General features: G+C 43.0%; 2 protein-coding genes across 3 annotated transcripts; both read right to left on the reverse strand.

The window, feature by feature from the left end:
- Positions 1–12,730: 12,730 nt before the first annotated feature.
- Positions 12,731–15,485, reverse strand: LOC141732341 (uncharacterized). The gene is made up of 2 exons (XM_074561147.1): positions 15,451–15,485; positions 12,731–14,748 (listed from the first exon to the last, which is right to left on the reverse strand). Exon 2 carries the CDS (start codon positions 14,619–14,621, stop codon positions 13,542–13,544), a length of 1,080 nt encoding a protein of 359 aa, XP_074417248.1. The 5' UTR covers positions 14,622–14,748; positions 15,451–15,485; the 3' UTR covers positions 12,731–13,541.
- A 3,425-nt stretch (positions 15,486–18,910) lies between these two features.
- Positions 18,911–21,930, reverse strand: LOC141732358 (uncharacterized). 2 transcript variants are annotated; one of them, XM_074561191.1, is made up of 3 exons: positions 21,792–21,930; positions 20,629–21,052; positions 18,911–20,538 (listed from the first exon to the last, which is right to left on the reverse strand). In XM_074561191.1, exons 2-3 carry the CDS (start codon positions 21,032–21,034, stop codon positions 19,619–19,621), a joined length of 1,326 nt encoding a protein of 441 aa, XP_074417292.1. In that variant the 5' UTR covers positions 21,035–21,052; positions 21,792–21,930; the 3' UTR covers positions 18,911–19,618. The 2 variants fall into 2 exon arrangements, with proteins under 2 accessions (XP_074417292.1, XP_074417291.1); XM_074561190.1 differs by having other exon boundaries at positions 18,911–21,052.
- Positions 21,931–22,250: the final 320 nt, after the last annotated feature.

A 22,250-nucleotide genomic window follows, 5' to 3' on the forward strand; every position in this document is an offset into this window, starting at 1 on the left:
CCACACCATTTTTGGTTCTTTCAGAAGGGGATGAAGAAAACCAGGAAAAGCCCAGTGCTTATTCCTTCCAGTGCTAGAATATGCTGGCTAATTGAAAGGGAAAAAAAAATCAAGTACTTTGCAGTTGCTCTACAGCAGAGCCCAGTTAAACAGATATATGGTGTTCATAACTATTAGCTTTTTGCAGTCACTATCATGCTGATTTACTGCATTTCTAAAACAGTTTCTGGTTTAAGCAGGCAGCATCAGTAATTGGATTTTTTCAAGAGGTCTTTTTTCTGAGATTCTGTTCACAAAGCAACAAGATGTCTATCTTGTGCTGCAGGATCACGCAGAAGAAAGGAATCATGCTGGGTCTTCTTTCTATCAGAATATTTTCATACAGTTAGGCAGATGAATTTCAAAAAGTTTAATATCTTGCTTCAGCAGTTAGGCAGGACAAATGCATGCAAGCTAATAAGATTACTCGTGCACTGTAAATGCAGTTTCTGTATTACTAATAATTTTAAGGGGTGGTGCCTGTTCACAGGAATGGAGTCCTATGGAACATCTCTTCAGTCTCCAACAGCTTGTGCTTAACGTGCATGATATTTTCTACAGCTACATAGTGGCTTTGCTTTTCTTTTAGTATGCTAATGCTGGAAATAAAATAAATGCTGATGTTTTTTTAAATCAGATAACTTTGGGTGTATTTTGATCCAAATAGTAGCAAAGAGTGTTCTTTAACACAACTGGTTTTTTTATTGTCCACATGAAGATATGGGTGAATGCAAGAGGTTCAAACACATCTAAGAGAGTACTCACATTGTTAGCTTCTAGTCATTTGAATAGTCAACAAACAGAAAACAAATCTATGCTGGATTATTTTCCCTACACTAAGAGGCTAAAACATTTGCCTCAGACCTACCTCCAGTGCACCTGATCCAGGTTAGCCCTTGGATTTGCTGGTTAATTGATCAAAGCTCATTTGCTGTGATTTGCCCAGCAAAGAATAACATTATCTTTCTATCAGCTGAAACATGTAGCAGATAACGGATTTTAAATCAGTTTACCAAAGCCTCAACTTTTGGGTTTTCACTGAAGTTCTAGAATCAAAGCTTTTCCCTATTGCTGTGGAGCTCTGGCTGTGATATTCCATCACCAGCATTGCTTCTTTTTACAGAGAGCATATTAAAAAAAACCCAATTACCAGCAAATATAAAACATAGTGCCCCTATTTATAAACCTGCTTTTCCAGATGGATCTCTACAGGAAGCACTAAGCACAGCAGCAAATACCTGTCTTTCAATGCATTCCCTTAAAAATAAACAATCAAACCTATATTTGAAGAACTGACGAAGAAACAAGTAACTACAGGAAAAGCCCTTCTCAGTAAAGGAAGAAGAGGAGGCAGAAGAAAAAGCAAAAACATTTTCTTAACAGCAAACAGGGAAAGCTGTTCAGCACTCCTCAATTCAGCGTAAAAGCCTTTGCAACTTCAGGCTGTCCTCGAATAGAGCTCGGTAGCCACCTTTAGCATCTTTGCCACCTCCTCACAGTGAGTTCCACCTAATGATTTTTTCACTATACACTGTTGAGACATATCCAGAGCTACAGCACTGAACTGTTGTGTTGAATTGTGCAATGAGATTGATTGTGAAGAATTTCAGTTAAAAGAAAGGTTTTCAAAACTTCCCCAATGTGGGGGAATGTTAACAGCCTAATGAATCAGGGCGATAATTCTGACACAGGGTGGTCCACTGTGTGTCTAATTTTATGTAGGAGATTCTTGCACACTACTACCTGCTGAATTCAGAGCTTGGTTACACCAAGCATACTCCTCTAGTGTGAGCAAGTTACAGTGTAGATGGGCACATTATTCAAAAGTTGGGAAGGAAACAGAAGAAGAGTTTACACACAGTGCAGATCAGGGGCAGGAGAACAAACAGGATCATGTCCTCCAGATATCCAGTTCACACAGTCACTGGCTGTTGCTACCAAATTGTGATAGTGAAATAATGCATGGCACTTCAGGAAGGTAAAAATCTCTCAAGGTTTTGTCTTAAAGCGAAAGCCTAGGATAGCATTCTGATAATCTATTCTATTCTGGTAAATCTTTTGAGAGATTTAAACAAAGTTTCTTACTTGATAACTGGGGAAATCACAGGCTGCTTGTTGTGTGATCTCCTTTGCTCAGGTATATGTTGAATATTGAAGCACATTTGCAAATAAAAAATAGGGTTCCTCCTGAATTTTTAATGAACTGTAATGGATGGTCACAGAAAGTGTTCTCAGTTGTGCTCTAGAGGCAATGGCAAAAGTTAAGTGGGATGAAAGGAGTCAGCTGAGATGCTCTGCAAGCACAAAAAACAAAACCAAAAAGAGACCGAATCACTAACGTGGGGCACCTGCCTTTAAAAAAACACACCTCACTGCCTTTCAAAAAAAAAAAAGACACCAATTCTACAATAAAGACATCCAATAAATATATGGAACATGCTCTAAAAAAAAGACATCTCTGTGCTTTGTAAAGAAAAAAAAAGGAAAAGAAGACTCCCTGTTGTTTGTTTTCTTTTTAAAAGATCAACAATATGTGGAACCTGCCTTAAAAAAGAATAAATGTATTAAAATATATAATCAATGTATGTAACCTGCCTTACTGCCTTTAAAAAAAAAGATACCTCCCTGCCCTAAAAAAAAAAAGCCTAATAAATACTTCTTCCCTTAAAAAAAAACAACACAGCTGATCAGTGTATGGAAACTGGTTTCAAAAAACCAAAAAAGTTAACCTGTGTGCCTTACAAAAGAGACACCCCTCTGCCTTGGGAAAAAAAAAAAAGAAAAAGTGAGTCCTAGTCAACAATACATGGAACCTGCATTAAAAAAAAAAAAGCCTAGTCACTATATAGAACCTGCTGTGGGGAAAAAAAAAAAAAAAAGGAGGAAAAAGCTCACCCCCCCCGCCCTAAAAAAAAAAAAAAAAAAAGCCTCATCACTCTGTACACTCCACTCTGTACACTCTATAGAACCTCCTGTCTGAAGAAAAAAAAAAAGAAAAAAAAAGGAAAAAAGTTCACCTCTGCCTTGGGGGGGGGGAAAAAAGCCTAATCACTGTGTAGAGCTTGCTTTGGGGGGAAAAAAAAAAAAAGCTCACCTCCCTGCCTTAAAAAAAAAAAAAAAAAAGCCTCATCACTATATAGAACCTGCTTTGGGGGAAAAAAAAAAAAGAAAAAAGCTCACCTCCCTGCCCTAAAAAAAAAAAAAAAAAAGCCTAATCACTATATAGAACTTGCTTGGGGGGGGGGGGGGGGGGGGGGGAAGAAAAAAGCCTCATTACTCCATAGAACCTGCTGTGGGGAAAAAAAAAGAAGAAAAAAGCTCACCTCCCTGCCTTAAAAAAAAAAAAAAAGGCTAATTACTATATGGAACCTGCCTTGGGAAAAAAAAAAAACCAAAGAGAAAAAAAAAGGCATCTGATTGGTATATGGAAACTGCCTTAAAAAAAAAAAACAACAATAAATGTATGGACCCCCCCTAAAGACACATATTCAACAATATGTGGAATCTTCCTTAGTAAAAAAAAATAAAAAATCCAATAAATATATGGAACCTGCCTAGGAAAAAAAAAAAAGCCAAAGCAATAGATGGAACCTGCCAAAGTGTGTGTGGGGTGTGATTTTGGGGTCCCCCTGATGAGTAGCAGTGGTTTTGGACTTGTGTGTTTGGGTGAGCATCCTTTCCTGCATGGGCTGCGTCGGTACCGCAGCAGACGGTAAAGCTGCTGGCAGCGCCCGGCCCCAGTACCCGAGGTGGCCGGGGGCTTGTGTTAGCCCTGTATGGCCTGGCAGACAGTGTCCATAAGTGGCACCATCCCAGGGCACTCACAAAGTGCACGTGGACATAAATATGTCCATAAAAGATCCCACCTTCCAAAGTGCTTGTTGCAGTTGGGACACTAGTGGATAGCTTTGACACCTATAATAATAAATGTGCTAGTCCTTCTGGGGGGCTCTTTGCTTTAAAAACTTCCTGTAACATTTTTTTGGGGGATCTGAAGATTACACGAAGCAAATGTTATCCTTATTATAGGTCATTAGCAACCAAGGAATTCTTTTTGCGTGAGAAGAGGCAGTGCACCAGATGGTGCTTCTGGGCACGTGGTGAAAAACAGCTGCTTTCCTACTTATTTATTTCTTTGCTTGCACAGCTAACTGCTTTTGATTAAGGTAGAGGTATGGAAAGAGATATGCTGTAACTATTTTTTCAGTTTGAATCTTGTGGCAAGAGAAGCACCCTAAGCTTGTTAAACATGATGTTAGCAAGAATATCGATACAGTGATTGACAAAACCAAAGTGCGTTGGTGCCCCTGCTCACCTTACCTAAGCTGGGGATGCACCTCGCAAGATAAGAAACACTGAGGCAAAATGCTAAACTTTGGCTTCTAGAAGGCAAAGAGCTGAAGGAGAAAGAGAAAAATGGGGAGTTTCCTCCTTCCATTCATTATGGTCTAGCTGGGAATAGGGTGAAGCTTCTCATTAAGGCCTAAAAGCAGTAGGTTTTTTCATCAGCAGCAAGGGAAGGGTTGCAGTTAGGAGCAGCACAGCTACCTCAGGCAGTTTGGAGGAGGCTGATCGTTTCACGAGCTCAGGCTGTTGGCTCATTAGCTTTCCTGGCAGACCTGCTCACCCTCCCTGCTTCTCCAGGGCAGGCTGGGATTCTCTAATGGGCTGGGATGCTTCTAGCACGGCCTCTGCAGCCCACTCCTCCCCTTTGCCTACAAGTGAGCTCGCCCTTTATTTCAGCCCCCAGGAGAATTTTGGTTATCTTTAGCAGAACAAGGTTTAGCATTCTGGGGTGCCTTTCCTCTTTGCTAGTGCAAATGTGCTTAGGTGAGTTCTAAGACACGTATAGGAGCCACATAGCTGGCACACAGCTAAATCACTCAAACTAAAGACCATTCTGCAGTCTTGGTTACTTTTTCTTGGACTGTGCTTTGCTCTCTCTTCAGCAGGCAGCCACATTGTAGCCAGAGCAGAGTTTTCTTGCTGCTCCTGACCTGCAGGGAGCCCTCCCAGTTCTCGGTAGCATTCCCTGCAGCTGTGGGTGGGTAGAGGCAGCCCGTTTTCCCCCCCTCCCTTATCCCCCTTTCAGCCGTAGTCAACGCTTCATTTGAGGCAGTGAAACTAGCTTTTATTGACTTACAAGTACAAAAATATACACAAAGCAATTGCTTCAAATAACAAAACAAGAGCCCCTTGTTTACCAACGCTCCCCCACACCACCCACTATTACCATTATTCATTTATAAACATCTGGTGGTTTTATAGTGTATTTATTTAGTTTGATAATACTAATGCACTTATCTCGCTCCATCAGGCAGAGCAAGTTATTAAAAGCAGGGGAAAGGAAGTCAAGTAATGGTAGGAAGATACAAATTTGTACATTGCACCTTTGCCGAGTTTCACAAAGGAAGCTATTCCAGACAAACCCCCAGTGAGCAGCAGAGAAAGACAAGCCAAACAGAAATCTCACAAGTTGTTTGCTAAGGGAACAGAGACATTTAATCTCCCCTTTCTTCAACTTCCAGAGGGAATGCCCTCTGTACTCCCCCCAGGCTTGTAAGACAGCCAGAACTATACAGCATACTATACAGCAGGCATACAGTTTAAAGATGACAAAAAAATATTTTCTTCTTATTCTATACAAGTCACACTTTCCTTATCAGTCTTTTTTTGAGGGTACCGTACTGGGCACTTGATAATCCTTTTGCAGTCCATAGGAAGTCTCACTCTTGGCTAGTAGTTTCATCGGGCTTAACTTTAGCTTTTTCTGCTGGGGACTTGAGTCTCTTCAGCCACCTGCAGAGAGGGCTTGGCCTGCACAGCTTGGCCCTCGGTCTCCTGCGTACCACAGAGTTGCCTTCCACAGTTGCCTGGTCAGTCACCGCATCTTCTGTGCCTCTGGCTCTTGTCTCTACACTGCTCTGCAGAGGCAAGTCAGTTGTTGCCACTCCTGTGTCTCCTCCGGCTTGCTGAGCTGCCGCAGGTCTGTCCTGAGTTGGAGCACAAGTTTGTCTGTCTGGACTCACAGTTGCAGCGGGCTTGTTTTCAGGCTCCTCTGACTGTTCTGTGGAAGGCTGGGCCTCTCCAAGGTCTTGCAGCTCTGTACTTCTCACCATTATCTGTGCCACAGGCAGAGAACATGAGGCTTCTTCACTTTCCTTAACTACATCTTTGTTCTGCATTCCTGCAGCAGCATCTTCTGATTTCTCCTTTGGAGGATGATTCACACAGCTCCACAACACAGCCCCCAGGGCTGCTGGGGCAGTAGGGAGATCAGCTGCTGTGTTGTCTTGCACAGTTCCCAGCCTTTCAGACATCCTGGACTTTCTACAGCAATATCTCTTGTGACTGATTTCATTCCCCATGATGAAGATGTGCAGCAATAATCCTGCTGGCAGCCTTCTCCAGGGAACCTTGAGGCTTTGGGATACTGAATGAGCCTGTAACGAACGAAGCCTTTACTTAAAAGCAGTCACAGAGCCAAGTTTCATCCTTGTTACTGAGCTGATGGACCACTCCTGGGCCAACCATCACACCTGTGAGATAGTAAGAAATTCATTAGGCTCCACACCCAAGCCCTGTGTAAGAACACATTTGCTGCTCTGGCCCACTTTTCTGAGGAGCATATAGATAAGAAAGTGTTTAAAACTTGATGTGAAAATTTCTTTCCATTTCCCCAGACTGTCACAAAGCTTCAAAACATGGATTCGTTGTTATCTATATCTGGAGCAAGAACAGGAATGGGACTTTGGGTCCTCCTGTGGCTAAGCACTGTTACCATCTCATTTTTATTTTGACCAGGAAAGCGCCCCCCTGAAATGGAAATCAGATATGCATTTCATTTCAGAGCGGGTCGGACACAAGATGCAGGATTTATTGGTTTTAAGTCAGTCTCAGTTCAAGGGACAGTCTTTTTCAGTCTTTTGATATCACTAAGAGCATTTAGGAAGTCAGTTACTCACCATGACTCTCGGCCAATACTGCACTTTACAGTTATTAGTTTATATTACCAAAGTAAATACTATTTAGGTCTCCTCTTATTTCCAAGACCATTTATTAATTGTAGCAAGAAGTTCACATTTAGCCAGGGCAGCCATTCATAGGTAGGATATGGAAGGAGGGAGAAAGGAAATGCAAAACGTCTCCTTATTGAGAGATGAGAAACAGGTGGATTTCAGGCCCTTTGGCCATTATTTTATCAGTCATTTACTCAGTTTTACTCGGCAATGACATCACTTCAAACTCAAATAATAATAAGGGACAATCTCTTTTGAATGCAGTTATGTTTATATCTCAAGTTATGTTTATAGAGTGCCATTTTAAAACTACAGCTAGTAGTAGTGTGTTAGAAAACAGATTAACTACTTCGCAGAGAAAGAGCAGAAGAAAATGGTGTCAAAAAGTGAAAGAGGGACCCACATACAAATCCGTCTATTGATTTCTTTTGAAATCTATGTCATGCAGATTAACTGTCATTGCTAGAAAGAGCCAAATGCAATTTAAACTCATAATATAATTAAATATAATTAAGTAGCAATAGAAGTGCCCTGTTTCTGGCAAATACTACAAAGTAAACATTACTTAAACCATTACCAGCATCACAACTTCTCAGCCTTTGTTTCTTATTCAGGGTGGTAAGGTCTTGCTCTTAAATACTGCAGCTGGTGACACCAAAACCCGTTTCCCCACAAGTCACAGATCATTAGTTCCCTTGAAGTTCTGTTTCACTACAAATCCTGTGCCACTTTTTATAGTTAAATATTTAAAGTAAAATAGAGCTGCCACACGACATGATATGATTACAGATGATTCTGCGGAAAGCTTAACCATCACAATGTAGAATAAGAGGAGCTACAGAAAAACAGATCTATAATTTAGGGATTACAGTTTTTACAGTGAAGCTAATGGATCCAGAGCAGTTTTGCTGCACTGTTTGAGCTGCTTTTATGGGTAGAATCTGTAAAAATGTGTGATTCCATGCCGATTAGGCACTCACAAGACTGCGTGAACTTAATCACGTAAAACTACATACTTGTAAGAACAGAAAAGCAGGAAAGAATAACCCAGCCACCTCTACGGTGGGACAAAAACCAGCATATGAAAAGACAGAGAGATGCTGTTTGATACCAAAGCTAGAAAGAGAACAGCTTACAAATAAATTAATGTTTTGTCAGGTTGACTTTTCAGAGTAAGCAATTGCTGTATCAACAGCAATGATTTTGTGTCAATGAGTAGAGCAGGGAAACGTTTCATGTGGTTTTGGTAGAGAAGAATAATGCTAGGAGAGAAGAGGAAAATAATAGTTTATTCTCTGGTATATTTACATGTGTTAGATGTTGTCATCACTACAGCAGTGGTTCAAAATACGACAATTGACATTCTATTGCCGTTGTCTCAAGAGAAGTTTTATTTATAGAGATAGAGATAAAGATGGAAATATTCATTACCCTAAATACAGACACACCAGTTATTTTTTATATGTAGTAAAATTGTTTCCCTTTCCTCATCTGGACATTTCATACTGTAATGTTTCTGTGCGTTGCTGTTAGCCCCACACTCTTGCCGCAAGCAGAATTTTGTTCAAAACCAGCTCAGAGAGAAGAAAGCCTAACTACAGTTTTGCCAAAACCCAAAGATAGAGCTCTATTCTTCTAGAGAAGTCAAACAAGACCCCCTAAAAATAAAGAGCAAATATCCCTCCTTCCCAAAAGGAAAATACCAAACACCCCAACTTGTGTCATACAGTGCCCTCACTCACTTCCAAAGGCAATGTCCCCAAACTGCTCCCAGCACAGAGCTTGTTATAGAGCAGAGGGCCCTTAAATAGGGCAGGACAGTAACACTGAATTGCTTCCCACCGAAATCTAATGGTTAATTAATGTTCCCTTACACCATCTCCGCTGCCTACAAATAAAAGATGCGGAATTGTTCATGCTCCATGTTTACAAGACATCATTTCATGATTCACATCGTAGGTGTCTGTGCATTTAGATATTACCTTCTTTTTTTCCCCGAAGTGTTTATACAGAACTGAAGGGAAATGTGGTAGAGTGTACCTTTCTGCAAAGTGAGAATAACAACCAGTGTCGTAGACTGAGCAACAGCCACACAATAGGCTTTAGGAAAAATACTGTGTAATTTAGGTATGTTACACTGAGGATTGTGGGCACGGTACGTCTTCCTCATGTGCAGAAATAGCAGATCTCGGGTGCTTTTCATCTGTTGTGAGGTGTTGCTGGCTGCACGCATTCTGCAGCTAAGGAGGCAGAGCTGGCTGAGGCTTTGTGATCCTGTTTTCTCCGGTTGAAGAGTGCTTTCTGTCGGGAAGGGTGTTTTGACTGGCTTTTGCTTCAGAACTCTTCTAACTTTCACATGGTGGTTGGTTTTGGTTGTCAGATTTTGTGGCTTTAAATCTGAGCCTCTTCCATGTTCTGGAGAGAGAAGTGTGTAAGGAAGCAAGGAAAATATTTTGTTTCTGAAAGCCAGGAAGGGATACAGTATCTAAGGTGAAACAAAAATGTTTTGTATTGACCAAAAATATTGACTAACAGTTGCAGCCTTGGGTAAGGGAAATGTTTATTTTTTCACCAGCTCTTTTCAGAGCTTTTTACTAAGTTGTGTAAGCAGTTTAAACAGTCCGGGAGAAACAGGCTTACTGTGATTAAGACGGTGATGAGTTTTTACAAAGGTGCTTCTAAAGGAAGAGAAACATACACTGGAGTTCCTTGCAGCACAAGCAGAGAGCAGATGTTAGGCTCCTAAAAATCCCTGGGTTTTTCTTGCTGTGTAGGTTTCTGTGGCCAAGTGGTATTTTCAAGGTTGCCTGCTGAGTGACAAAAAGACTTACTTATAACAGTTAAACACAAAGATTCTTAGCATTTTCAGAAAGCCAAAAATTACATTACAATCCACACCATCCACAAGACAGTTATGTGAATTGGCAATGTTACTTTATGCTTGTTTGCAGTGATTCATAGTCGATTTACTAGTCAAAGAGTTTGCTGCTTATCATCTTAAGAGGGCAGCCTGGAGCCTGGGAACAGAGCTGAGTTATGTTCACACCGCTGCATTGTTAATAAATTCTCAAATTAGAACTTGCCTGAAAAAGTGAGACAAACCAGCAGTAAAAGGTGTAACTTGCCTTCCCTCATCAGTGACAAGGAGAGTTTAGTGCTCCTGAAGCGGAGTCACGGATGGCTTGTAGATGTGCTGTGCTAGACGGTACAATTGTTCTGCTGTTATAGAATGATCTTTCCCTGTTCTAAGGGTAGGAATAGCAGTTTAAAAGCTTTCATAACTTAAATCCTATTCTCACAGGAGTCGCATTTGAAAGTTTAGCCTTGTATCTTTATTTTCAGCAGAGTCAGAATACAGTGAGCCCAGTTAGTATTAATAGATTTGCAAAGAAATCATCAGGAGACAAGTAGCTTTCATTCTGAGGCCAGCAATATCAATATTCAGCGTTTTACCCAAGTACTTTACAAGATGAAAAGGGCAAAAACATTAGTTTTGACATTAGAGTCCATGCAAATATCAGAAATGAGGTACAGTCTCCTCTGACATAGACAATTAAAGCCATTAGAATTGCCAAAGCAAAATCTTCCCCAACTGTAATTTTGGGTAGGTTAAATCAGGACAATGCAAACCGGGACATCTTGAGAGTAAAGCCTGGCTTTACAGTGCTCGGGGCACATCTGAAAAACCCCAAAAATTATGATCAAGCAAAGCATCAGAACTGGAACAGATACGTTGTAAGTGGAATTGCAGCTATTGTTCTTATTGACCAAGGAACATCTTACATTGCAAACATTCAGCTAGTTGTAAATGAAGACAGGGCATTGCAAAAACTTCTTTCCCCAAATTCTCGCAGTATTACATCTGATGGAAGGTTATTCCCTTCTGCCAGGATTTTTCAGAGAAAGGAAGGCAGGATTACTCCTTTTTCAGAGCATGAGCAGAATGTCTGGGATTCAGATTGTAGGTTCGTTTCCCAGATTTAGTAATTTGATTTAAAGGCTAAAATTCAAGTGGGGCTGAAGCCACATCTGTTCATGCAAATTGGTGATCACCTAACAGCACGTGATGTCGAGCGACAGGTTAACAGCTGTACAGCAGTCAGTCTGAAGTAGGCTTGTATTTAAGGATAATATTTGGGAAACCACAGCCTGCAGTATTATTCTGCACAGTACCATTTGGGGTGAAAATTGATCCCTGTCACCCATTTGTTTCAGTGTGTCAGCAACAGTGACATGTAATTATACATTTTATTGCAACTCTAGATTAGACCGATACCTTCAGTCTCAGCTACCTATTACCACCAGTCACAGGGGGAATAAGAGTTGCTGAATCGCTCGTAACAGGGTTTCCTGATGAGCAGTGAGATGCAAGCATTTACTAAATCACAAGCATAAAATGCAAAGACAAGCTTATTTTAAAAATAAATGATTCTTTAATGTGAGAATGCAAAAATATACTTCTGCCAGAGACAGATCTTTGCTGCAAGTTTTCTGAAATGCCTGACCAAACCAGGTGACTGAATGTCACCCTGAGAATCTTTTGATGTGATTGTCATCACTTCCATGATCCTTTGCTGTGAATATACACAAACAAACCTCTGTCTACTTTTTGCCTTAATCTGTCCCTGATAATTTCTTCCTTTCTGGCATTTAGCACTTTCCCAGCATAAGAAGAATATATGTCCCTTCCTTTCCAGTTAAACTGTGGTTCTTTTATTGAATATTTCACTGCTTTCTACACACTTTCTGTCACCTTGTCAAACATCCATTGGTTTTCCCAGCAACTGCAAAACAGGGAGCAGATGACAATACCAACCTTTTGAAAATACTTAGCAGTTAATTACACTTGCTGATCTGAATATCTAAGATAGAGGCAGAATGACGCCCAGAAGCTTTTGTTGCTCTTTGCTAGCATTGTTTCTTTTTCCATGATTTCCTCAGGCCTCCTCGCTCTCCTGGCATTGCTAAAGGAGGAGCCTGCCCACCCACTAATTGTTAAATCTAAATTCTGTGTAAGGAGGGCATAGATACTCTTCCAGACTAACAGCAGCAGCAGCTTTGTTGCAGGCAACCAAACCCGGGGCAGCTTGTCAACTTAATCAACTGATGTCGGTGCCTTTGGGATGTTGAGTAACAGCCAAGAGGAAGGAACATGCTCGGTGTTATTTGAGTGACAGGGAAAGAGACATTTCTATGAACAGGGTCTCCATTCAGATTTGGTTGTAAGGGAAAATATATTAAGGCAGTCTGGTTTAAGACGATAGGGTTGCAGCGTGGCAGCTCGGTCCTTTGATTCAAAGGAGATCTTTTTAAGGGTACGCTATCTTCCTGATGTGATTAAGCACATAAAGATAGTAAAACCAATCATCCTTTAAATAGCTGCATGGCTATCAAAATCCTCATATCCTGACTTGCCTTTAACTATTTTTTTTTTTTTCATCCTATGAACACTGTTACTATAGGAAGCACGCAAGAACACACGAGCTGGAAATGGTTTCCTTAGGGAGGATCTTACTTTCCTTCTCATTGTAGTTTTCCAGCTGTCTAGTACAAGTCATTATTTCACTTTTAAATCCCCACGAGCTCTAGCAGAACAATTTGGTGTAAAACCCTTCTTTTGTTGAAGCAGGGAAAAGAATTAGGCTATATTATTCTTCTGGTTCTCCTCAGCACCACATCAATTGTAAATTCAGTGACAGTTCTCAACTATCCAGGATTGACAGGAAGACTCCCCTCTATTTAGGAGCTGTGTGATTAGAGACCAGCATTGTATGTATAGTGGCCTGAAATTTATTTATTACTTGCAGCAAAACAAGCACCAGAACTTTCTCTTGTTGGTTGCAGTCTGGAGACATCTCCTATCTGAGCTAGTTCACTGCCATTCAACAAGCACAAGCCAAAAGCAGGTGGCCATTAATAAAACAACATCTCATAGTAACAAGTGTTAAAATGCTCGCATTTATTGATTCCAATTGCACCACAGACTCCACTGTCCACAGAGCATTACAACACAGTCAGTTTCAAATCATAGTGACAGTCAGAGTGGGGTGTACAGACAAGTGTAATTAATGTATCTGGCTTATTTGTCAGAGAAGACTTAACCCTGTGCAGTCACAGAGGGAGATCATTATGAAGTGCATAGCCCTAGCCAGGGTATGGTGCATGCGGAAGAAAAAAAAGGACGAGTCATCTACATAAATATACTTTTTGTACCGAGGTACACTTAGCTCATACCCATACCCCCTCCCCCAGGAGAGAAGGAATGGAGTTGGTGCCACTTGCAGAAGACAATATACCAGCTTTAACTTTAGTATTGCTTTTCAAAGCGGGCTTTACCAACACCCTGCTTTCTGGGTCCGTCAGAGGACAGGCACCCACTAGCATCTTAGTCCCTTGCAGGATCAAGGCAGCAGGTTCATCACTTGGCTGCAGACAAACCCTCAGTCCGCTCAGTGGTTGCTGCGCCAGATTCCATGTGCTCTTTCAGCGCTCCTCTGGTTTTCCCCCATTGCTAGCTTTGATCTCCTTATCCTGCAGAGCAGCCTGGGTTTCTGACAGACAGCATGGGCGCTCTTTTGATGTCTGCCCATCATCACAGACCTCAGCCATTTCTTCGGCTTGCTCTGGTTTAAAGGCATTTTCTTCCATATCTTCAGTAACAGGAACCTCTGTATGTTGTTCCAGCTGGAGATCAGGTGGAGCTTTAGCAGCACAGTCTACTTCCTCTTCTACTGCCTGCTCTTCCGCAGATCTCTGCACATCTGTAACGCCTTCTCTTGTCTCTGTAGCTTTCAAAGGCATCTCCGACTCTGACTCCTCCATGGCGCACACAGCAGCTGGGGAGTCAGCTGCCTTCTGCACAGGCTCTTCCTGGGGAGTCTTTCCAACACAAGTTTCCTCTGAAGCACACACAACTCCAGCCTCTTGCTCTGCACCGCTCAGCAGCTCGGACTCCGCTGTAGCAGACTGAACCTTGCCAGGTCCACCTTGGACATCTGCAGACATGTGGACTTCAGCCTTTACTGTACTCTGTGTAAGAGGTGTCACTTCATGATCCTCACAGCTGAGTTGCTTGTTGGATATACAGCTGCCAGCAGGATGCAGAACAGCTTCAGTCTTTCTGCTCTCTTGTGGGCTTCTGACGGCAGCCTGGGCTGCTTCTTTTGTCCGTTCAGCGAGTTCCTGGTGCTGCATCACCTCTGTACTAGGCTTGGCTTCAGGGTCCTGTGACACCTCAACATCTTGCGCATCTCTAGCGGTCACAGAGCCCGGGGCCTCAGTATGTTGTGCTCTTAGAGATGCAGCCTGTTCTCCTGTCTCCCATTGAGCCTGGGCAGCAGATTCACTTTCAGGAGTGTCCCACACCAGTTTTGCAGCAGAAGGTTCAGGGCCTTTTGGAGTCCTACCTATACGTGCTGAATGAAAATGATTCTCCCCAGTCCATGTTGATGCATCACAGAACGTACGTACGGTCTCTAATGGCTTTTTTCCTTTGGCCTTATAAAGAACAACTCTCTTAGGAAATACACGGATCCTCTTGTTCTTCCCAAAAATACCTCCCATTGCCAGAGATGAAACGGGCAACTCAACTAACTGCCGCCTTCTGGAGAGGCTGCACCCCGCTACGAATTGGGCACTGCCTGAAGATGAGTAGGGAGCTCTGTCTCTTAACAAAGAGGTGGCTTCACGCCTGCAAGACACGGAAATTTATTAGCCCATATCCATTTGGGGGAGTTAGCTGTCCAGTTCTCACGTAGTAGTAGCTGTAGAGCATTGTCAGAGATCACAGAAATGAACTAAACACAAGTGGAATTGCACATGGCTGGGGGGGGGGGCACAGAAATAACAGTCTGAGGAAGAAGGAAACAGAGACCACCTGTAAATCACTTTCAGCAGGATGCCAGTAGGTTTCTGTTATACTACAGACTTGTGCCAGATTTGTTAGACTCCAGTCAAGGAAGCGTTAGACTGTCAGTGAGATATGGGAGCAGGAGGGAAGAGAAGCAAGGCAGGCAGAAAAAAAAAAAAAAAATCAAAAAATTAAAGAAAACCCTTAAAATTCAGGAGATAGATACACACTGGGTTACTCCTTAATAAGGCCATCAAGAGAAGACTGCAAGATGCACAAAGCAAATGAAGAAGTGAAAGAACATTTCCCAGCACAAAACTCACTCTTGAGAGCTGAGTAGCAATGCCTGCCTTAAACACTTACACAAGTTAACAACAGCAAAATTACACGTACTCCGAGAGACCCGGGCTCTGAAGGTGTGCATAAATTAAAAGAAAGAACCCATACCATAAAAATCAAAGAGCAAGCCAGCTGATAGACTCACAGACTGCACAAAACCACACCATTATCACCCCTCACCCAAAGAGGCACAGCCCCTCTTACCAGCACAACTCCACAGTCCCCACCAAACACCCAACACCTGCAAGACAAAGCCCCCAGCCTAGTGTTAAATAGGAGGAGGGGGTCACACGCAATCTCTTCCCCCTTTGACTCCCAACATTAGTTCCAGTGGGTTGTGAAGTTCCCTTACACTCTTATTTTCTATTTTTCCCAGCCGTTTCATAGCCTTTGGAAACAGCATATGGCTTGTACTTCCTAAGTGAGGTTGTTACGTGATGAGCTTCATTGTGACCATTTGATAATTGGCATTGACTACTTAAAATAAAGCTAAAGATTAATACGGTGCAGTCATGGACAAGGAAAACTGACCATTATTTATAACTGGCGATGCTGAGTAGCAGAATAAGAGCCGTCTTGCAGGCTATATGTGAATAGTCCTTTAATTTACAGATGATGTTACTGAAATTGTAGTCTCACGTATTATTTTATATTGAGCAGTTAGGGGTGAAAAATTATCCCCCTTTCCACTTTTGTGCTGTCTTCAACTGGTTGAGGCGTGCAATTAGCTATTTTACAGCGGCTGCAGATTATTGTAATGTTTCCAGCCACAGCTGATCACCCTCAGTTGGCGTTAACATGACTGTATCGCCCTGGTTATGTTTACTGACGAAGTGAGTTGTAACGTTAAATAGGTCACACGGGCAAAACACAAAAGCAAATGTCCATTAAAAACAAACTAATCCCAGAGACATGAGCGTAAAGGCAGATCCTAAATATCCACTGCCAACAGCAATGGATCTGAACAAAACCCCAAAAGATCAAAATAGCCGGATTCCTGGCTGATTTTTTTTTACATAAAACCCTCTCGAACCGACATTTTTTGATGCCAAATCTGGTTCAGCGTCCTACACGTTGCCTAGCTGCTGTGATTCCCTTAATGCAGAAGACACAGAAGGAGCTTTTGGCGAGGTAGTTCCGTGTGTGCAGCCAGTTCTGGGACCGTAACATGAGAACATCCACGTCTTGCCTTTTAATGCGGTCCAACATCTGTTCTGCACGATAATAAACATCCCGGTGGCTACACCGACCACATATTTACACCGGCTGTAAGGGTTTCACAACAGCTTTTCAAAAGCCCTTTTTTATGTATTTCCTATTGGGCTCGAGTGTGACTGAAATACACGGGCAGGGCGCGATTTCTTTGACTGTTGGAAACTTCTCTGGAATTAATCCCTGATTTTGACGCGTGAGATACACAGATGACAATATGTAGAGACTGTCACAGATCAGTGGCTGAGAAACTCTGGTGCCTCGAGGGACACCGGTGCTTTGCAAAACAGTGTAACTGGAAGGAAACGATGCGCCCGCAGCTCACCACTTGCTTCTGCATGGCTGAATGTTACTCATTGCATCCCACAAGGTTTTGCAAGTGTATTTCCAAATGCGCAGAAGCCGATGTGCTATCTGCCAAGAGACACAGCTAAGTCATAAAGGGCACAGAACGAAAGAAACCAGTAAATCGGTTAAAAATTGAGGAGAGATTTTTGAGACCCTACCCTATGTTAAAAGTGCACACCTTTGTTTTGAAAACATTAAAAGAACTTTTGAGTTAGGTTGTTGATTGTGAGAGGTAAATTACTACTGTAAATGTTGTAGATACTTATTTCAGCATTCTGTACAAAGGGAAGATGCTTAGTCACCAGCTCATCACTAGGGGGTGGGACTATTTCTGAGATTCAACGTTTAGAATTTCTTACGCTCGTATCATTGTGAAAAATTGAGACATTTAATAACAGAGTCCTTCTTACACCCATTTCAAACAATATGGAAATTCTCTTGCATGTGAGACACTACAGAAGATGGCAATGTAACGCACGGAAGGGGAGGAAGGAAAAATCTTACTGTCAGAGCAATCGCATCTTCCCTCTTGATTATGTTTCGTATTTGTTCCAAAAGCCTTTTCTGATCTCTGCTACTTTGATATGTTTAAAAGGGCTGTTGCAAAAAAACACACTTCATTTTTTGACAAATAAAAAAGAAAAAAAATCCAAGCCCTTACCAAGAGCTTGGCTGAGATGTCAGCTCGGAATTGTGTTGCGTGATGGAATGCTGTACAACAGGACCCTTACAAAGTCTTTTAGACGGCATCATTGCTTATAAGGCGCACGCCGCAGTCAGTTCGGGACATCAGTCTTTGTGGTTTGGGTTTTTTTATCGTGCAGAGTTCAAGCTGCTCCCTCTTACTAGAACTGTCTCTTCCTCCCAACGCACAGGGCAGGGCCGCTCAGTACATTTAGTGTGGCATCCAGCTACGTTGGACGATCTGCCCAGGGGCTTCTCTCGTCCATCACACAAGTGACGTTACGAGAGAATGACAGGCTGCGTTTGAAAAATTTCCTCTTCAAAGAATGAGAAGAGCTTCCCAACACCGAGCTCTGCAGCGCGACTGGGATGCCAGCACTTAGCTTTTCCAGATGGTGCACAACAGGAACTTTACTGGAGAGTTTCCGCCTTCCCCTTCCACATGCCTGAGACTTCAAACGAGTAAGAAACATTTCCTGTCGCACAGCTACTTCTTATAAACCCGCTTAACAGAATTAACTTATTAGCCCATAAACGTGTATAAATGTGATAATCTGATTTCTCTTAGGGTTGCTTACTCAAGCCTCTCGCCTGCCTGAAGTGAGGTTTTGTTACTGGTGGGGGCCGGCGGAAAGAATTGCCATTAACTTGCGCAGCTCCCTGCGAGGCAGCCCTTAGACACAAGCGTTAACAGCGAGGGCTGGGGGACTCCAGGCAGAACGAATCAAGTAAGACACACAAGTTTAAAAAGATGAGTCTTCAGTAAGCTTGGCAGAAGTGTTTATTTAAGTTTCCCTCCTTTTAGGCCCGAGAATCACCGTAGAGACGGCCCACCTGAGGAACAAAAATGGTTTACCGGCTCAGAGAAGCCTTTTAAAGGAGCAGAAGGTATTACAGACACCTCTTTCTTTGTAGCTTACGGACTTATAAATGAAGGAAGATTTGTTTGGCAAGTCTAACTTACGGGACCCTTGGTCAGCCTAAGTGCAGTTGGAAGGCTGGCAGACAAAGCGTTTAAAAAAATACAGGCTATCCCTTTACCAAAATGATTTCCTCAAAGCATTAAGTTTCACCCCCAACATCACTTGACGCACTTAAGCCTCACCTTTCAGCTCTCTGCAAGCAAAACAGATGAAGAGGCACCAGCATATACTTTGTCTGGTAGTTTTCCCCCCCGCCAGCATCCTTTCAAGTCCTGTTCCTCGAGCACAAGATAATGTGTAAGAGAGCTCCCGTCTGCCATCGTCCCCCCGTCCCACACACACCTGGGCACTTTGTACAGTCCCAGAGTTTGATAGAAGGGTTTTTCCAAAGGACTCAGTCACTATTTCTCCTTTGAAGCGTACAGAAAAGAGTGCAAAGTAGTTTCAGTCATGTTCTCCGCTCTCATTAACACTCAACAATTAAAACATATTCAGTATGGGGTTTTGCCATGATCTTAAAATATTTTATTGGTAGTATAAAGTTAGGAACATTAAAAGTCAGTAGATTTAAGCTGCAATACACCGACTTAATGTATTCTGATCAAGACTACATTTTTTAACCTCTGCATTAGTAGTACAGACTACGTGAACAATTCCATTATTACAAAAGATACAAAGAACAAACCAGAATTAGCATTTCATCACCTTCCTGTGAAAGTATTTGTTCAATATTGACAGTAAACCAGGGACTATCAATTGTACAAGAGACGTATGCAGGGAGGTAGTTCAAATATTTGGTTATTTTGAGGTAGCAAGAGCAGTGGCTGTTAGCCTCACAGAAAACATCTGACTGTGCTCGATTAGAGGAGCATTTGTCTACTCCGCTCCCAGGCTCTTAAGACTAAGAGATGAAACCTCACATCACCCTACCACACTGGGGGAATGCAGTGCCCAACATTACTTCAATGAAATCACAGTTTAAGCGAATCAGTTCTCTCCCAGTAAGGCACGATCTCCTGAAAAAAAAACAAAAACACAAAACACCAAACAAAAACCAAACAGATACTGAAAATAGTAAGAAACATAACTATGACTAAGTGCCAATTCAGGAGAATATCCGGAAAGGTCTACAGCGTACTTCACATATCTGTTTAGCAAGACTGTTCTCTAAAGTCTGGGACATATTTTGCAAAATCCTGAGTTAGTTACTTCTCGTAGCTGAAATTCCTAAAGGCAGGTGCATCATCCTTGCCACTGAACCACATACTGGGCACCAAGCTATTCGATCCTGCAGTCTCTGAAGCTTCAACATTTTCAGTCTCTGTTTCTCCACTACTCCCAGGCACTTTGGGTAGCAAGAGTGCCACATCTGGGAAGTCAGCTTCTTGCTTTACAGGTATCTGAACACAAGTCAGCGGTTCTCCTGGAAGCTCTGTTGTTTGTTGCATGATCCTGTGCTGTGGCTTTGCCTCACTTGCTGCAGTTCCTGCATCACATTCCGTGCTCTCTTCATTTTCCAGGTCACCAAGGTCTCCATCGCTTGACTGGCATGAAACCTCACTCAGTTCCGCAGGCTCCACATAGCGTAGGCTCTCCATCTCCGGTGCAACTGGCACACCGGCCCGGGTCTCTTGCGGTAAGTAGTCAAGCAGCTGGTCTGCTAGGACTAGAGATTCCCCTTCTGGATACAGGGACTCACAAGGCGTAGACGAATTAGGGTACCTCTCAGCCATACCACTCGCTACGGTTTCCAGAGGACCCACTGCCTCCCTGTACATACCCTGCACAGTCAGTAGAGACGCTGTATCTGCCAGACACGTAAGCTCAGCCCTCTCAGTGGATTGAGGACTTATCTCAGCAAGCGTAGCCATGGCTGTCTCCTCCATGTGCTCAGCAGAAAGGTAGGTCTCCGTCTCCTCTGCCGTCTGTGCAGCACATAGCAGCAGGTTCCTTCCTATGAGACCCTCGCCAGTCTCTGCAGGAGGCTTGATCTCACAGCCTTGGCAAGCTGCAGTTTCACCTGTGATTTCTAGGAAGTTGAGAATATTTCTTTCTTGAAAAGTTGTTCCAGTACATGGGTTACCATCACTGCCGGCCTCCACCTCTTCATCAGGCTGCCCTTTGCCTGCAACAAGGTTGGCATCCTGAGCTGTCTGTGCAAGAGGCTGGGCCTCAGAAGCACAAAGAACAGGTTTTATTTTCTCCTCTGTGTTACCTTCTGTCTCTCTTTCTTGCTTGTTGTCTAATTGGGTTGGGACTTTAGCTTCTCCTTCGGTCTGCCCATCTGCAGGAGCCACCGAGAAGTCTGTGGAGTCCCAGGCTGCCTCCCACTCCTTAGTCATTCCCATGGGATCTACCGCAGAGAAGGTCTCCCCGTTCTCCTCTGCAGCATCAGCTGATGGCTGTTGGTCCTGGCTCAGAGACTGCACCTCTTCAGAGTGTTGTTTAGAGACTTCCAGGCCTGGTGGGGACAGCTGTGTATCAACACATACCAATGTTTCCCCTGAGGTCTTCAAAATAGGCTTGGTCTCGCTGGTCTCTTTATTTGCTTCGTCCACCTCCCGTTTTCTACATGTCCCACAAGTCACACAGCAGAGGCGTGTGCTAAAACTGCACCCCATGTTGTCACTCAGCAGAACCTGCAAGAAGGAACAACGGTATCTTGTAACTGTTTCTCAGCAGTGTTTCCTTGTATAGCAAAGGCTTAGCTCCTCCAGAGGTCTGCACGCTTGCAGACAGGCTGCAGGGTCCTGCACAAAAGGACGGGCCACCCTTTACATCAGACACCAAACCAAGTTTCATACACCAGAGAACATCTTCCTACCACACCTTGGGCGAGTGTCACTAAGGTAGAAGTGACAGAAGCCCCACTGTACAGTCAGCCAGGTCAACGGTAAGAGATTTGCAGTGCTAAGGCAGTTCAGAACGCCACACTTAATCGAGGATTCACAGTGGTCAGACATGTTGATTAATTGGCAAGGCAGCCACGAACACCAAGGAATAGCTGGTGTTAATTCTGTCAAGTAACATAGTTCAGGTGCAGCATGTTCACAGGGGCAACTCCTTCAACTTGAAGGGGAAACAGAGTTTACACTTTCAGCTGTAATTCCTACAAAATAACAACAAAACCAACCCAGCAAACAGTCTTTGTTAATTAGGATAAAATAATTCAACTTGGATAACGTTTCCAGCACTTGAAAAAAACCCCACATGCTACCATTTTAGGACCCAGTGTGAGCTAAAACCCACCCAGGATGATACCAACCTCTTCAAATTTCCACATTTCCCCAGTACATTTGATCTAACAGCAGACGCCATCATTGACATACTAAAACTAGAGATCTGGATAAAAGATCTTGGATTAAAATTGTTACTTACCAGCCTGCAACAAAAAAACCCAACAGAACACACCAAAAACCTCCCAAGTACCCTTTGGGCCTCAAGCTCAAGTTAAATAGTGCTGAGGGGTCACACAAAACCACTTCCCCCAGCTCTTTGAGCATCAGTTCCCCGAATCTTCAGTTCCCCCCCCATTCCCAGTCCCTTCTGGGAACAGCTGTTACGGTTACAGCCTTTATTTTACAGCTGAAGGTGTTTTATTGGCCATTTGGTGTTGCTTTTTATCAGAGGATAAAGTAAAAATAAAACACAGCTTCTGTTTATTGCAAACCAGTGATCACTAGCAATATCCTGTAACAACAGGCCGTCGTAAGAGTGGTTTTTGAGGAGCGGGATGTGGTGGGCATTTGGGATTCTCCTCGGCTCCATCTGCTGTAGGCAGAGGGAGCGAGTGCCGAAGCGCTGCTGGCTTCGCTACGGTGGGAATGGGGTTGGACG

This window comes from Larus michahellis, chromosome 17 (assembly GCF_964199755.1).
Source record: "Larus michahellis chromosome 17, bLarMic1.1, whole genome shotgun sequence".
In the NCBI taxonomy this organism is placed as follows: domain Eukaryota; kingdom Metazoa; phylum Chordata; class Aves; order Charadriiformes; family Laridae; genus Larus; species Larus michahellis.

Bases quoted from the DNA above. Each gene is read 5' to 3' on its own strand.
- LOC141732341 (XM_074561147.1), bottom strand. From the start codon at position 14,621: ATGGGAGGTATTTTTGGGAAGAACAAGAGGATCCGTGTATTTCCTAAG.
- LOC141732358 (XM_074561190.1), bottom strand. From the start codon at position 21,034: ATGGGGTGCAGTTTTAGCACACGCCTCTGCTGTGTGACTTGTGGGACA.